This window comes from Malus sylvestris, chromosome 2 (assembly GCF_916048215.2).
Source record: "Malus sylvestris chromosome 2, drMalSylv7.2, whole genome shotgun sequence".
Taxonomy (NCBI): domain Eukaryota; kingdom Viridiplantae; phylum Streptophyta; class Magnoliopsida; order Rosales; family Rosaceae; genus Malus; species Malus sylvestris.
The window spans coordinates 303,403-318,598 of NC_062261.1; the positions used below are offsets into that span (position 1 = coordinate 303,403).

At 38.8% G+C, this 15,196-nt stretch overlaps 4 protein-coding genes across 4 annotated transcripts; 3 read left to right on the forward strand and 1 right to left on the reverse strand.

The window, feature by feature from the left end:
* Positions 1-884: 884 nt before the first annotated feature.
* Positions 885-3,807, forward strand: LOC126590877 (2-alkenal reductase (NADP(+)-dependent)-like). The gene is made up of 5 exons (XM_050256395.1): positions 885-1,204; positions 1,533-1,710; positions 2,382-2,548; positions 2,856-2,938; positions 3,262-3,807. Exons 1-5 carry the CDS (start codon positions 974-976, stop codon positions 3,638-3,640), a joined length of 1,038 nt encoding a protein of 345 aa, XP_050112352.1. The 5' UTR covers positions 885-973; the 3' UTR covers positions 3,641-3,807.
* Positions 3,808-4,543: 736 nt separating this feature from the next.
* On the forward strand, positions 4,544-6,212 carry LOC126590818 (2-alkenal reductase (NADP(+)-dependent)-like). The gene is made up of 4 exons (XM_050256333.1): positions 4,544-5,165; positions 5,254-5,420; positions 5,530-5,612; positions 5,742-6,212. Exons 1-4 carry the CDS (start codon positions 4,727-4,729, stop codon positions 6,118-6,120), a joined length of 1,068 nt encoding a protein of 355 aa, XP_050112290.1. The 5' UTR covers positions 4,544-4,726; the 3' UTR covers positions 6,121-6,212.
* A 273-nt stretch (positions 6,213-6,485) lies between these two features.
* LOC126590768 (acetolactate synthase small subunit 2, chloroplastic-like) lies at positions 6,486-10,965 on the reverse strand. Its single transcript, XM_050256274.1, has 12 exons — positions 10,548-10,965; positions 10,245-10,458; positions 9,918-10,001; positions 9,749-9,817; positions 9,485-9,568; positions 9,217-9,369; positions 8,698-8,784; positions 8,390-8,494; positions 8,172-8,294; positions 7,455-7,607; positions 7,166-7,231; positions 6,486-6,953 (listed from the first exon to the last, which is right to left on the reverse strand). The coding sequence occupies exons 1-12, from the start codon at positions 10,793-10,795 to the stop codon at positions 6,870-6,872; spliced, it is 1,470 nt and encodes a 489-aa protein (XP_050112231.1). The 5' UTR covers positions 10,796-10,965; the 3' UTR covers positions 6,486-6,869.
* A 2,449-nt stretch (positions 10,966-13,414) lies between these two features.
* On the forward strand, positions 13,415-15,186 carry LOC126590884 (60S ribosomal protein L2, mitochondrial-like). The gene is made up of 2 exons (XM_050256405.1): positions 13,415-13,617; positions 14,456-15,186. Exons 1-2 carry the CDS (start codon positions 13,506-13,508, stop codon positions 14,944-14,946), a joined length of 603 nt encoding a protein of 200 aa, XP_050112362.1. The 5' UTR covers positions 13,415-13,505; the 3' UTR covers positions 14,947-15,186.
* The last annotated feature ends 10 nt before the right edge of the window (positions 15,187-15,196 follow it).

The following is a 15,196-nucleotide window of genomic DNA, read 5'->3' on the forward strand; positions in this document are numbered from 1 at the left end:
GGAAAGAAAATGGTTTTCTTATTATTAGTATTATTATTATAAACTTTAGTCCACTCACCTTTTGTTTTGCGCCCCCTTAGGAGTTAGAATCGAGGCACACGATCCCGGTATCAGGGCACTTCTGCTTAGGAATCTCGAGCCTTTTCTGTGTAGGACCTATTCCTCGGTTCGTACTTTTCCATAATAATTCATTCACATTATTCTTAATTAGTTGTATGCTCTGAACATAGTTTTGCATTAGAATATTCTTTCTAACCACATATTTTAATTTGCATGCATGTTAAAATGGTTTCGTCACTCTCGAGTGTCGATCAACACGTGCCTATCTGGGTATCTGGGGATATTGGGTCGGGGCGTGTCATGGAAATCCAATGGCCAAAAATATTGTCGTTGGAAATCCAACGATCCATATAAAACCATGCCCCACCACCCCCTAGATCAGCTGAGTGCGCCTGTGGTGAGGCCCCAACTCTGTTTTTCTATCAGCTCCCTGACTGAAGAAAAAAAATATATCCATGTGACTGATGCCATGCTGACGTCAAATTCACCTAGTCAGTGGGCTAATCAGTTCGAGCACGTGTGGTCTGTCAGGCACTCAGGCTCCCCCAAAGCTCAGTGGATTGAATAATGTTAACGCTCAAAATTTGCTAGTCAAACCAAGACAAAATTTGCAAACGAAATAATGTATTACTAATATGAATATTAATGTTTAAGTAATAAATCAATTATCAATTTTTCATAACCTTTGGTTTTTGAAATTTTATCTACACATTTAGTATCCCGGCCTTACTTTGGCGTGGACATGCTGTAACCAGAGCACATCGAGTCGCCCAAGCGGACATGGACACACGTGTCACGCATACCAACCGGCCAAAGCCGTTCACATCGCTGATTGCTCACATTGCATTTACACATTCGGCGATCGGCTCTGTTTGTAAGAAGCGAAGCAAATTCAGTAGAAAAAGAATAAAAAATGGAAGTGACGAGCAACAAGCAGCTGATACTCAGAGACTATGTCACTGGCTTCCCCAAAGAATCCGATATGCAATTAGTCACCGCCGCAGCCACCAAGCTGAAGCTTCCAGAAGGTTCCACTGGGGTTTTGGTGAAGAACCTCTACTTGTCCTGCGACCCTTATATGAGAGACCGCATGACCAAGCGCGAACCCGGCGGCAGTTATGTCCCCTCCTTCGTGCCCGGTTCGGTCAGTTCTTCATCCATCTCTGATCTCCCTAACTTGTTTTTATTTTTAGAATTTTTAGCATTAATTTCTGTATATTTACAAATGGGGCTGAAGGATTGAGAACTTTTCTCTTCTGGGTCCTCCTCACAATTTCACCTTGGTGTCTGAATATCTCTGCTTTACAATATACTCGGATTAATTCAAGCTTGCATTTTTGTGATGAACGTAATGTCATTTTTCTTGGCCAAACAAAAAAGCTTGCATTTTTGTGCCTATTTAGTATTGTAGAATTATATTTTGTTACTAGTAATTATCGCATCGAAGATATTGAAATGCTGTGGACTGGCAGCCTATAACCGGATACGGAGTGGCTAAAGTTTTGGAATCGGGGGATCCCAATTTCAAGGAAGGCGACTTTGTTTGGGGGATGACCGGGTGGGAAGAATATAGTCTCATCACTGCCACACAGGCCCTGTTTAAGATTCACGATACCGATGTCCCACTCTCTTACTATACTGGAATTCTAGGTATGTTTCTAGTGCTATTTTCACCAAATTTTGAAGTTGATGTCTCCGGAAAATTGCTTCTGCGGCACATAGCTAGCTATCTGAAATTTATAATCTCATATGTTTGTATTTGACTAATGAAACTTGAGTGTGAATTTCGCAAGTCTTGAATGAAAATGGTAGATAAATTGGTTCGCATATGTCACGTATTGTTATATGCTGAGTGACTTGACTCCAATTTTCATTCTAAAATCAGAAGTTTAAGGACAGTGTCAAAATCTGCATTTTTGATGAATGGTCTTCTCTCATGAAAGGATCTCCGCATTTCGATTTCTAGTTGTATCTTTTCTGCATTGACCGATATGATATTGACAATGAATTGCTTTTGCTCAATTCTGACACTCTTTAGTAGTGTAGTAAGGAACTTGATTGCCATCAAACTTTTTTTTTTTCCAATTAGTCATGCAGTAAAGCGGGAGCCTTGTGCACTGGGTACGACCAGTCGTGCAGTAACTTACCTGCCTTGATGTGTACTATTCTTCTTGATAGAATGTGATTGATAGAGTAATCCATTCTAATCAAATTTAAACTGTCATGAAACATATTTTGGTAATATGTAAGCCTTAAAATTTATATGCATGATATGTCCTGCTTGATGCTCAAGGCTCATCTAATTTATTTGTTTGATGTAGGTATGCCTGGTATAACTGCTTATGCTGGTTTTCATGAGGTTTGCACGCCAAAGAAAGGAGAGACAGTCTTCATTTCTGCCGCATCTGGAGCAGTAGGTCAGCTAGTTGGGCAATTTGCGAAGTTGTTGGGTTGCTATGTTGTTGGGAGTGCTGGAAGCAAAGAAAAGGTGAGTCATTGCTATTGGGTAATCAATAGGAAATTAGGAATTAATACATTAATTGGCAATTCATAGCTGTGACTCAGAATATTCTTGTAAAGGCATGTCTGTATGACGATTTTTTGTGGTTCGCAAATTTTGGAAAATGAAACAGAACATCTTGTGCTGATGTACAAATGGTGTTGGTGACCAATAATTTTTTTTATCATCATTGCCATCAAATGTGTTAAACGCGTTTACTTTTATTCTTCAACATGCTGGAGTCAATTGAAGCACTTCAATGATATATATTTGTATGCCTTTTCTGCGAGTGAAGGTTGATCTGCTGAGGAACAAGTTCGGGTTTGATGAGGCTTTCAATTATAAAGAAGAACCTAACTTGGATGCTGCCTTAAAAAGGTCAATCCTATATATCTGTGTAATATGTTTTAACTTTTGATCAGAATCAGAACTTTATGAATGGTGATAAGGGGCATTTTTGTTTCTAATTTTAATCTGCTGAAGCCATACTGAGTTTTTCATGTGCCAACGATACAACCCCTTTTCTGAAAGGCTTTAACATCAATAACAAAACTTAAGATCTAATCCCCAATCTTTCGAAAGAGAGAGAAGATTAGAAAATGAAAGGTTCTTGAGTATGTGACGTTGATTTTCCACTTCCTATATATTGCTTAAACATTGGGCTAAACATGTATATTGGGAATGTGTAATTTACGTAACAGGTACTTTCCTGAAGGCATCGATATATACTTTGAAAATGTTGGGGGAAAGATGCTCGATGCAGTCCTACTAAACATGAGGACGAATGGCCGAATCGCAGTTTGTGGGATGATCTCGCAGTACAACCTTGAGCAGAAAGAAGGCGTGCATAATTTAACGTCAATGATCTCTAAACAGCTCCGTATGCAAGGTTTCGTGGCTTCTAGTTTCTATCATCTCTACGGGAAGTTTCTTGAAACTGTACTACCATTCATAAAAGAAGGGAAGATAACATACGTGGAAGATGTAGTTGAAGGCATTGAGAGCGCTCCGGCAGCTCTGATAGGGCTCTTTGCCGGCCGCAATGTCGGAAAGCAGGTGGTTTTAGTTTCCAGGGATTGACTTCATCACTCACAGACGCCCAATAGTCCCTGTAGGCGTCTGTGTGACTAGTAAATTACAACTTGTACGACGTGGTTTTTGTAAAAGCGTGTTCTAGTTATTTAATAAATAATTGTGTTGAGGGGAGCTGTTTTGTTCTCTTAATAAATGTTCTCTGATTAAGCTTATTAGCATGATCACGTGTTAATTCCAAGCTCAAGTAAAATTTCTGGATTGTTAAATCAACCATTTTTTTTTAACTAAATCCATCCAATATTACAAGGGAAGAGATTCTTTCAAAAATCAGAGCATCAATAATTGAAAAAGCTTTACCTGGAGACTTAGATGTACATTGGAACCAAGATGGTCTCAATACCACCTGGAGTCTGGAAAATATACAATCTGAATGTCTTCCAAGGACCCTTCATTGTCTAGTACGAGTCTCTTTTGTGTCTACTTACTACATCAATAACGTCTGCTAGGCATATTTTGACAGGTCGCATTGACAACACTTAACAAATTCTATCAATCACTAAACAGTTTTACTTACGATAACGAACCCACCAAGTGTTTGTTAAAATGCATCAGTGAATTCGCGCTCATTTCTATATAAAAAAACTTGTATTTTAACACTGAAATCCTCCGAGATCTTTCTAAATCCGCCGCTGAATAGAGGGTCAATATATATAATTTTGGTAAAAAAGCCAGACAAAAACAGCAGTCTAAAACTCCAGTACTTGAGTTCAAATCACGTGTTACTCAAGTAGAGAGAGGCCACGTAAGATTTTAGTTACAGAAGATTTTGAACATCAAACAAAAAATATATATAGAAATATTGAACGAGTAAAAGGTGAGAAGGATTTACACGTTTTAGGCGAATCATGAGGTTTGCCTTTATTTATGGGCACGACGACATTGCTAGCCCATGCATCGAACTAGAACAAACAATCGCACGTGTGTCCACACCACTACCACTCACGAAAACCCCTCTTCTTCTCTCTTGGACTTCTTCTATTTGCCCTGCATTCTTCGCATCTGGATTTCCTAATTCTAATCTTGCAAAACTGAACGCAGAGAAGAAGTTACTAACACGGAGACGAGGCTGCAATGGCGAATGATGTCGAAGCGGAGGGCGTGGAGGAAGTAAGCAACAAGCAGGTGTTACTTCAGGAGCATCTCATGAGCGGGAATCCAAGGGACTCCAACATGTGCGTGAGCACCAGCAAGATCAAGCTCAAGCTCCCTCGGGGATTCACCGGCGTTCTACTCAAGAATCTCTACCTCTCGTGCGACCCTTACATGGCTGCACGCATGAAGAAGCTCGACGCTTCCTCCTCCTACGCCCTCGACATGTACAGACCTGGTCAGCCTATAAGCGGATACGGAGTGTCTAAGGTTTTGGATTCCGGCCATCCCAAATTCGCCAAAGGCGACTTGGTTTGGGGGTTTACCGGCTGGGAAGAATATAGTGTCATCACGGCCACGGAATCTTTGATAAAAATTCAGCACACTGATGTCCCCCTCTCTTACTATACTGGAATTCTTGGTAACTCGTTAGCGCTTGAGCGATCCTGTATATTCGTATACATATACTTATCCTCTTGATTGAATCTCTTCACTTTCTTATTACGCAGGCATGAATGGTATGACTGCTTACGCCGGTTTCTATGAGGTTTGTTCACCTAAGCCGGGGGAGAAAGTCTTCGTTTCAGCCGCAGCTGGAGCGATTGGCCAGCTTGTTGGCCAGTTTGCCAAATTGTCGGGTTGCTATGTTGTTGGAACTGCTGGAAGCAAAAAAAAGGTAACTTAAAATTAACTGCATATGCTAATTGCGAGCCTCAATCAAAACCACTTCTCATTTTCACTAGCTTTGAAGAGATCTCCTTACAATATTATTTACACTATATAAGGTCGATCTGCTAAAGAACAAGTTTGGATTCGATGAAGCTTTCAACTATAAGGAAGAGACCGACCTGGTTGTAGCTCTGAAAAGGTTGGTATAGTAACTGAGATCAACTTTAAGAGCATTCACCCCTGCACTCGACGTCCTGAGTTTGATTTCCCCATCCCCAAAAATTCATTCAAAGAAAAGTATACGACGAGATGTGGGTGTATGATGCAGGTACTTTCCGGAAGGCATTGACATATACTTTGAGAGTGTTGGGGGAAAGATGCTGGATGCAGTGCTACTAAACATGCGGTTCAAAGGGCGGATCGCAGCGTGTGGAATGATCTCACAGTTCGACGGTAGCCAGACTGCGGGTGTACAGAATTTGATGTACATGATCGGGAATCGGGTGCGCATGGAAGGGTTCATAGTGGCGGATCACTTTCACCTTTATCCAAAGTTCCTAGACCTGGTCATATCCTACATCAAACAAGGTAAATTGACTTATGTGGAAGACATTGCTGAAGGCCTTGACAACGCTCCTAAAGCCCTCGTCGGCCTCTTCTCCGGCCGCAATATCGGAAAGCAACTTGTCTTGGTTTCCAAGGAGTGACTATTATCATTCATTCCTTTCTACTCAATCAAAATATTCATAAATGTAGTACTCTACCAATATATAATCTTACAAAACCTTTTATCATTCAATTATATAGACTATATAGTACAATCAAGTACTCGTCCGTCACCAAATAGTTCGGAGGTTTTGATCTAACGGCCAAAAACATTGGAGTGCAAAATACCCCGGAGCATAATAGAAAATCCTGGAATCACATAATAACAAAACCGTATGACATCTATGCTTAATATACTCACTTTAAACACTATATTGTTCCTGCTCCATCTCTGAATCCAAAAGAAAAGAAAAGACAACGGAGAGGTTGGTGTGGGCAAAAGCGAGCAAACAAAGAGAAGAGAGGATAAGCAATACAAACTTTCCAACTTCCAGCATATACGATCAAAATTTGAGTACAGAAAGACACGCATTACAGATCAGCTATACTAGTGTGATGTTCCGAATACTTGCATTGTTCTGTTTCAGCAAACACAGATTTTATCTTCTACTAATGAAAATAAATAAGTTCCATGGACTGAAAAAAAACACAAACAAATACCCTAGCGGAAGGTGATCTGCAATAAAAAGTGTAAGCACAGAAGTTGAAGTTGTACTAGTCAGTCTGAATGCGCCCTTCAACTTGGAGTCTGCCATCCACTCATATGTACATACAAGATTGCGCACCTTGCACACATTTACAAGTGCTCTCATTCAAGTTTCCCAAATCATTATCAACCAGCCGGTGCCAACTACAGAGGAAAAGAATATCCACGGAGGTATTTCGAATCCACACCCGACTCACGCACCAGTGCAATTCGTCCAGTACGCGCCACCTGCCAAATCCATAAAGAATTGTTGATATCTTGAAGAAATAATGACACCCAAAAAATCTAGAGGGAAAATAAGTTTGTGATTGCTTAAGGAGTCGGCTCATAAACTACAGCCAAGACAAATTATGCCACGTCCACAGAACTAAGCCAAGACTCATGATGCAAGATGCCCTTATCAAAATTTTCAAGACTTGACTAAAGATTGCAGGACAAACCTCACAAATTCCATAGGGCTCTAACAACCTCTGCAATGCAACCATCTTGTCCAGGTCTCCTGTTAGCTGGACAAAAGCAAATCAAGTAATTTGATCAGTGCCAAGTTACCAACAGCGAGATCTGTCCTCCAACAACGTAAAATCGCCCCTTAGCATCCATCATCACCCACATACATCATCTTGAGGTAATTTATAGCGTGTCTATTCACGTCGGGTCATAGCAACTGAGGTTTTTACCTATATATATATATATATATATATATAAAATATATGAAAAGGGAATATTCACCTCAAGGGTTATTGTGTGATCAGAAACGTCAACAGCCTTGGCCCTAAAAATGTTGCCAATATCAAGCACATCTCTTCGAGCAGCAGCATTCGCAGCAATTTTTATCAACATCAATTCCCGCTCGGCAAATGGCAAATTGGTAAGATCTTGAACCTGAACAAGTCAAAAGTTATAAATTTTGTTATTCACATCAAGGCCACCATTCTTAACTTAAACATAAGAAAGACTATTAGTGTTATGGATACTGAAATTATGGGGAAAAAAGGTCCAAAACTATTCTGACAGAAGTAAAGGGTGCAAAGAAGTTATGAAGCCAAGGCGATGAGCCATCTCAGTGCTGGACTTCTGGGTTTGGACCATCTCCTCCCAATTAAATCTTATTCTCTTTCTTTCCCTCCATCATATCTGAGAGTGACTTAGTTGTGGAGACAACAACAGACTGATGATGTTTCATGCTCCCGGGCTATTCAACCAGCATTTATAAATAACAATGATTGTGAAAGAAGGGGTGACTATAATCAGGCAATTTAGGTCAAAAATGTGAATTCAAGACTCAGAATATGTGGTGCAGTACAGACAAATCATGCATAGACTATAATCGCATTAACCAGATGGCATTAAATTTATTCGTTGCATTAATCACAACAGATGAGAACCAACATATTTTCTTTAACATGTCGAGAAAAATGCCTTCTTTGGAATAGTTAACATTCTTACATCATGAACATCGACAAGCTTATAAAGCTGCTGCACCAACTTGCTAATTGATTCATCTGTACCAGGAACAACAGTAGTAATGCGAGATAGCCCCTCAGCTTCCGCATGGCCAACAGCTAAGCTCTGGTAGCAATAAATCAGCCCATTTAAACAGAAGCCTAAAATTTTCTGCCTGAGTAGAAGACAGAGAGGAGGGAATAACCGCAGAGAAAATATACCTGAATGTTATAACCCCTTCGGGCAAAAACGCCAGTAATAATGTAGAGAACCCCAGGAATGTCATTCACGAGCATGGATAAAGTGTGTGATCGAAGTCCATTAGTCTGAAATGCGTAGCTCAAAGAAAAATAGTCAACAAAACTCAGTAGGGTTTAGAATGAGATAGAAACTGAAAGAGATAGAAACTGAGTGTTTTGATGTTTTCTCAAAAAAAACTCAGTGATTATGATAGGGTATGAGTTGCACCCCATTGAAAGAGATACAAAATTGAAAAATTTACCATTTAGCGATCATATAATTTACTTACATCTTCGTCATCGAGAACACCCCAGTGAGCATCAAGAACTTGATTGACAGTAAAGGTATCAGACGGCTCCACAGGATAAACATCACCCTTCGTGAACAAATGTATATTTATTAATTGAAAAGTCAATGATGATTTGCAGTTAAATACAAAAATAATAGAATCACTGTTTCAAGATTAAAAAGAAGGGAAAGATTGCATTCAATGACTGTTATTTTTCATGAGAATTAAATTTAGCAACAGCTAATGAACAGATAATATAGCTACAGCAAAAGTTTCATAATGACTCTTGTATTATGAAGGGCCTTATGATTAGAATGGAATTATATGTATATCGAAACAAATAAATAATATCGAATCAAGTAATCAAAAAGCGCATAATAATTCCCATTTTCTCCAGAGAAAAGGGTCAACCTCATACGTAATCTCATCAAATTGTAAGAAGCATGGGAGACAAAAAAACAGAGTACAGCAGATGCATTTGGTGAGGACTAATCAAACCAAAGCTGAGGAAGAAAATACCCCAGAAGACACATCAGATACAGCATTAACTAGTCCGTTTTCAACCCCCACAAGAGCATCAACGGGAACTGTTCTCTCAAGGTCAGGATATGAAGCTGCTGAATATCGCCAAAATGGAGCGGATGCACCCAACTTTTCCCTCCTCAAGGCAATCTACAGGCAAGAACAACAAAATATATTGATGCATGACACATCACTAAAAACTGCTGAATGAGATCCTAGGTGAAGAAGAAAAGAGAATTTCAATGATTCTCTATCAAATTGGCACCTTTCCGGTTCTGGCAATTTCTCTGATCCCAAACTTGCTTAAATTTCTTTGCAGAGCAACCATCTTCCCAGGATCTCCTGTCACCTATATCATAAAAATAATAATATAAAAAAGGTAACTTGGTTTTGGGACTTGAGTAAAAGTCAAACTTTACATCAATGTACAGATGCTCGGTCTTATAAATAATGGAGGAAGTATGAATATTCACTTGATCTCAACAAAAGGCCTGCATGACATCTGCACTGACCGTGTACCAATCATTACCTCAATGGTTACTGAGTGTTCCGAGATATCCACAATCTTTGCTCTAAAGATATTCACTAACCACTTGATCTGGTAAATATAAACAAAAACAGAAAATCGTAAACAAACACATTTCAAAACCTTGAGCAATTCTAGCTATGTCTAATACCAGGGATGATTCTATAACTACCTCGGCATGATAGCTTGGATCGGCATTTACTTTTATAAGCATTAGTTCACGCTCCACCTGAGGCTCAATTGAGAGATCTTCAACCTACCCACCACGTTATAAGAAACAAACAAACAAGCAAGCAAACAAACAAACTGAAAAATCAGTAAACAAAATAATTTACAAATGCATTCAATATTTTAACACATAATGCGGCACAAGTGACCAGGAGTTCATACAAATCCTAAATATTAGCTCAAATAACGCTGCAGGTCACACTTTACCTAGAGTAATTAACATTTTAATACATTAATTAATCAGAAATTTGTATTAGATTAGAAGCTAAACCTTCATAACATTGACGAGCTTGTTAAGCTGCTCGATCACGAGGCGTAAGACCGTTTCGGTTCCGGAGACGACGATGGTGAAGAGAGCTTTGTCCTTGTTCAGACCAACAGCCAGGGACTCGATGTTGTATCCCCTCCTAGCAAACACCCCTGCTATCCGATTTATCATTCCACTTTCGTCCCCAACGAACACCGAAATCGTGTGCCTTCTTACCCTGATTTATCAATCAATAATCGCTAATTAAATTGATTAATCTTTTTAACGAAACACACAAATTTACATCTATACATAACGCGTGCATACTTGGAGCGGGTGGTCGAAGGAGGAGAGCCGTTGGAAGAGAACGCGCTGTCGGCGATATTCTGGTCGAAGCTTCTAGCGGAGACTGCGAGTTGCTTGTGGCGGTCATGGCTATGGATTATTGATCTCGAAGCTGAACTCGTCAGAGGAAACAATAGAGTTTCGGAGAACCCGAGGGATTGGAGGTGCTCCGAGGAGAAGGACCAAGAGAAGTTCGGAGTGCGAACTGAAGCTGGAGAAATGGTCGCCATTGGAGTGGAAGAGAGAGAGAGAGAGGCTGCTAGTGTAACTTAAGACTTGCCAATTACGAATGGGAACACGACGCTATTCAAGCAGAGCATTAATCGATTGATGATAACACCCTTGGGATTGGTCATGTCAGCTTTTTCAGTATCTTCGTTGGTCCCACTGGATGAGGATCCGAGCTCTTTGTGAAGGGATTGGATCCTTCCGAATCCCTTTTATCCCGTCTGATTTGCGGTTGAACGGACGGGATTAATGCATCCGGAGGATCTGATAGAAGGATCCGAAGAGGATCTTGTCCTCTTTGTGAGGATAATAATTGGTTGTACGTGGCCTACTATTTGTTTAATTTTAAATAAAAAATTTAAAATAATTTATGATTATATAATTTACGATAAACAATTAAAATGTACAGATTTTTAAGATTCTTATCATTTGAATCTAAACCCAAATCCGGTCCCACTCAAATTCTTGGCCTGACTGGGGAATGACGTGGTCCGATCGGGAGAATGAGTATTTTTTTAAATAAAATTTAAAAAATTAGGGTTTAAGCCATTAAATTTAGAGTTTTGTTATTTTTTTTTTTTTTGCATGTGATTATGATTAGTCCTCTATAACTAGTGTGTTAGAAATCTCTGTTAAAATTATAATTGTTTGTAGTTAGTTCATTCTTCGATTTATTCGTGTTTATTATTCTCTATATATTCATATGCATATTATGATTTTCAACTAATAAGACATGTCAAGTGTAATTAAAAAAACACCAATTTTTCTCCATTACAAATTCATCGAGAATACAAGGACTAAACATATTAAGTTTTTATACTATATCATATCAACATCATAGGGATAAAATGGCAGCACTCTGTTAATCTTGCAATCATCAATAAAGAATCATTACTACGAGTCACTTTCAATATACATTGAGCTTCCTCTTATAGTTCTTAGCTACAGGCACAAAATAACAAACAATACAAGAACCACCACCTCAACAATGAACAATAGCTGCAACTCAAAGATTCAAGTTTGAGCATTAAGTCATAGATGCTACAAAGGTCTCTCATTATTAGGCAAGAGAGCAACCACAACCACAACCATAAACACTCTTGTTGCTAGAGCAAAAGAACGACCACAAAAGAAACTACAAGTTACATGGTGGTGGGTGGTAGGGGTGGGTTCAAAAAACCGAAAACCGAAAAAAACCGAAAACCAAACCGAACCGAAACCGAAAAAACCGAACCGAACAAAAAAACCGAACCGAATTGAAAAAACCGAACCGAACCGAATTCTTTTGGTTCGGTTCGGTTTTAGTGATCTAGAAACCGAACCAAACCGAACCGAACCGAATTAATTAAATTAATTTTTTTATTTAATTATTTGTTTTGGATATTATTTTCTAAACCCAATTTGTAAGTTAAAATATGCTAAACCCAATGTGTTGCCAAACTTTAAGCTCAAAATATTAAAAAAAAGTCCTATAAAAACTTTAAATCCTAACCTATTATTTATCCCCCATATAAGGTTCCGGAGCCAAACCTCATCCTGAAGTACCTACATCCATCTCCATAGCACTGTCTACTTTTGTCTCAACTTTCTTTTCCAAATCTACTCTCATATAACATGTAACAGAATCTATAAACATTTATTTCGGGTAGATTACTTAGGGAATTTGTGATGGAAAAGAATCCAACACACACTAAATAAATCCACCCACGCATTTCTTTTACTAATCAAGTTGTCAACATGCAGTTACAAGCAAACAACCCTGATCTTTGAACAACATCATACAATTTAATTTTTCTAAGTCATTTGTACGATTTTTGTGTTGTGATGTTGTTAGTTTGGACTTTGGAAGACTTGATTGATGATTTTAGTTCAACTTTAAATGTTTATTTTCATTGTCTTTGATTATAGTTAGAATGCTTGTGTTATGATTATGTTGGATACGTTAAAATTTAAAATTTCAATGTTTTTCATTTTTTGAAAGAAAAAAAAAACAAAAAACCGAAACCGAACCGAAAAAAACCGAACCGAAAAAAAACCGAACCGAAAAAAACCGAAAAAAAAATGAACCGAACCGAACCGAACCGAAATTTCGGTTTGGTTTCGGTTTTGGCAAAAAACCGAACCGAATTAAACCGAACCCACCCCTAGTGGGTGGTGGGATCTCCGACGAAATGTTTTTCTCTTTTTTTTTTCTTTTTAGCGGCGAAAATTTTTAATCACCCAACGAGGGATGAATGTTTAGTAATTGAAATGTATAGTACAAATTAATGATGTAGGTGCCAAGTAACCTATCCATGATGTTCATTAATTTTTTTTATATGTTTGGATTATTAAACAATTTTCGATTCGAATGATTTTTTGTAAGAGTAATTTTTAAATGATGATTAAAAAATCAAATGGCTCCGATCGTTGTGTTTATATGCTCAATATATGGTATTCACAAATGAAGAACTATGTGTATCCCGTCATTTGGGATGCAAGTATTATCCTAAAAGGAATTAGTTGAAGTAATTGACCGTGGCTCACAAAATTAACGAGTGAATCACAGCGAAAACCCCTTCATAATTAAGTTACACAAAAACGGGGTCGTTTCAGTTTAAAGGCAGTATAAGGAATGACAGGAGCCAAACGCACAGCACCGAATGAATTGCGGCGGCAGCGCGAACAAAGAAGAGAGGAGGAGGGAAACCTAGAAGGGTAGAAGTGGATCGTATGGCGGTGTGGAGAGCTGGAGCTGCTTCGTCTTCCCTGTTGAATAGGCTCCTACGCCACTCCAACGTCATCAACGTCCCCACCCGCGCCTCCACTCGCACTCTCTCCACCGGTATTTCATTTCATGCCATTTCCTCATTTGAGATCGATTTAAATTAGCTGATCGGAGCTGTTAAAAATGTTTAAGCTTGCATGTTAAGCTCATTGGGTAGGATGTTTGAGCCAAATTGCTGTTTGGTTTCTGAGAAATGAAGGGTTAAGAAAAACTAGGATTTCACTCAGTTACTGGTTGCGCAGATTTGAAGTGAATTCTTGAGTGAAGTTATCGTCTGTATAATTTCTATATGAATGCTTGTTAGTTTAAAAAATTAGGAAAAGTACCCCGGCAACTATAAGGTCAATGCCATATAGGGTTAACCAGAAAGTTATGGCAGAGCCGGTAGGTAGTAGGCGCCTAGAGTTTGATGAATGAACTGCTGTATTTCAAGGGATGTTTGTGCCATAGTTCTAGGAATGTGGGATGTTTCTATTTGATAAGATAATACAGATGTTCTGTTTGTCTTAAACAAAACAATGATCAATAAATAACTGTTGTATCCGTAAATGAACAATCATCTTATCTATGTTGATTTTGTGCTATTTCCTTTCCTACAGATGTTCTGTTTGTATTAAGCAAAACGATGATCAATAAACCATTGTATCCGTAAATGAAGAATCGTCTTCTCTATGTTGATATTGTGATATTTCATTTCCTCCTCTTTGGTGTCGTTTCTTTCTTCTGCAGTGTAAACTACCTTTGCAAGGTTGCACCCATATAATTTTTAGCAATGATCCTAAGAATGGTTGTGTCCATTTTCAGGTGTCGAAATTAGGAAAAACCTTTGTTTTTATGTTCATTGATCTAGTTGCTGCCAGAATGAATTTTACTAGTAGTGCTATACTTTCCGCAGATGTAGCTGGTTCAAGTAATCAGTTGTTTCACTATGATATCAATTCACAATACGGAAGGTGCATGCCGCTTGCTGATATGCACATTCAAGCCAAAATACACAGCATTGAGATGAACCCGGGCCAAGGTGGCAAGTTAGTTCGAGCACCTGGCACTTTTGCAAAGATTTTGAAAGAACCCACTGTTTCAAGGTGTTTAGTGAGACTGCCTTCAGGTGTTGAAAAGTGGATTGATTCTAAATGCCGGGCTACAATTGGTACAGTCCCAAGTGATGGAAATAAGCCCAAGAAACTATATAAGGCTGGGCAAAACCGGTGGCGAGGCATCAGACCAACTGTTCGAGGAGTGGCAATGAATCCAGTTGATCATCCTCATGGTGGAGGTGAGGGTAAGAGCAAGAGTAGTGGGTCTCATGGGAAGGGTTCTCGAACACCTTGGGGAAAGCCTACCAAGGGTGGGTACAAGACCGGTCCCAACAAGCGTAGAAAGTAATGCTTTATCATTCACTTCTTTATGTTGACACTAGTGTGGAATTTAGCTTTGCGATGAGTTCAGATGGCAATAAAAGTCCACTTAGATGTTTAACTCATCAGCAAACATTCAAGGTTTGCATACCTTATTCCCTTGCCATTTTTCTGAAAGTGTTGGTTTTTGGATTAAGTTGTGTAAGTAGCTTAGTTGTCTTATAGCTGTGACTATCTTTTGGATAAATGAATCCTTAACTATTTGGTATTGAGTGTGT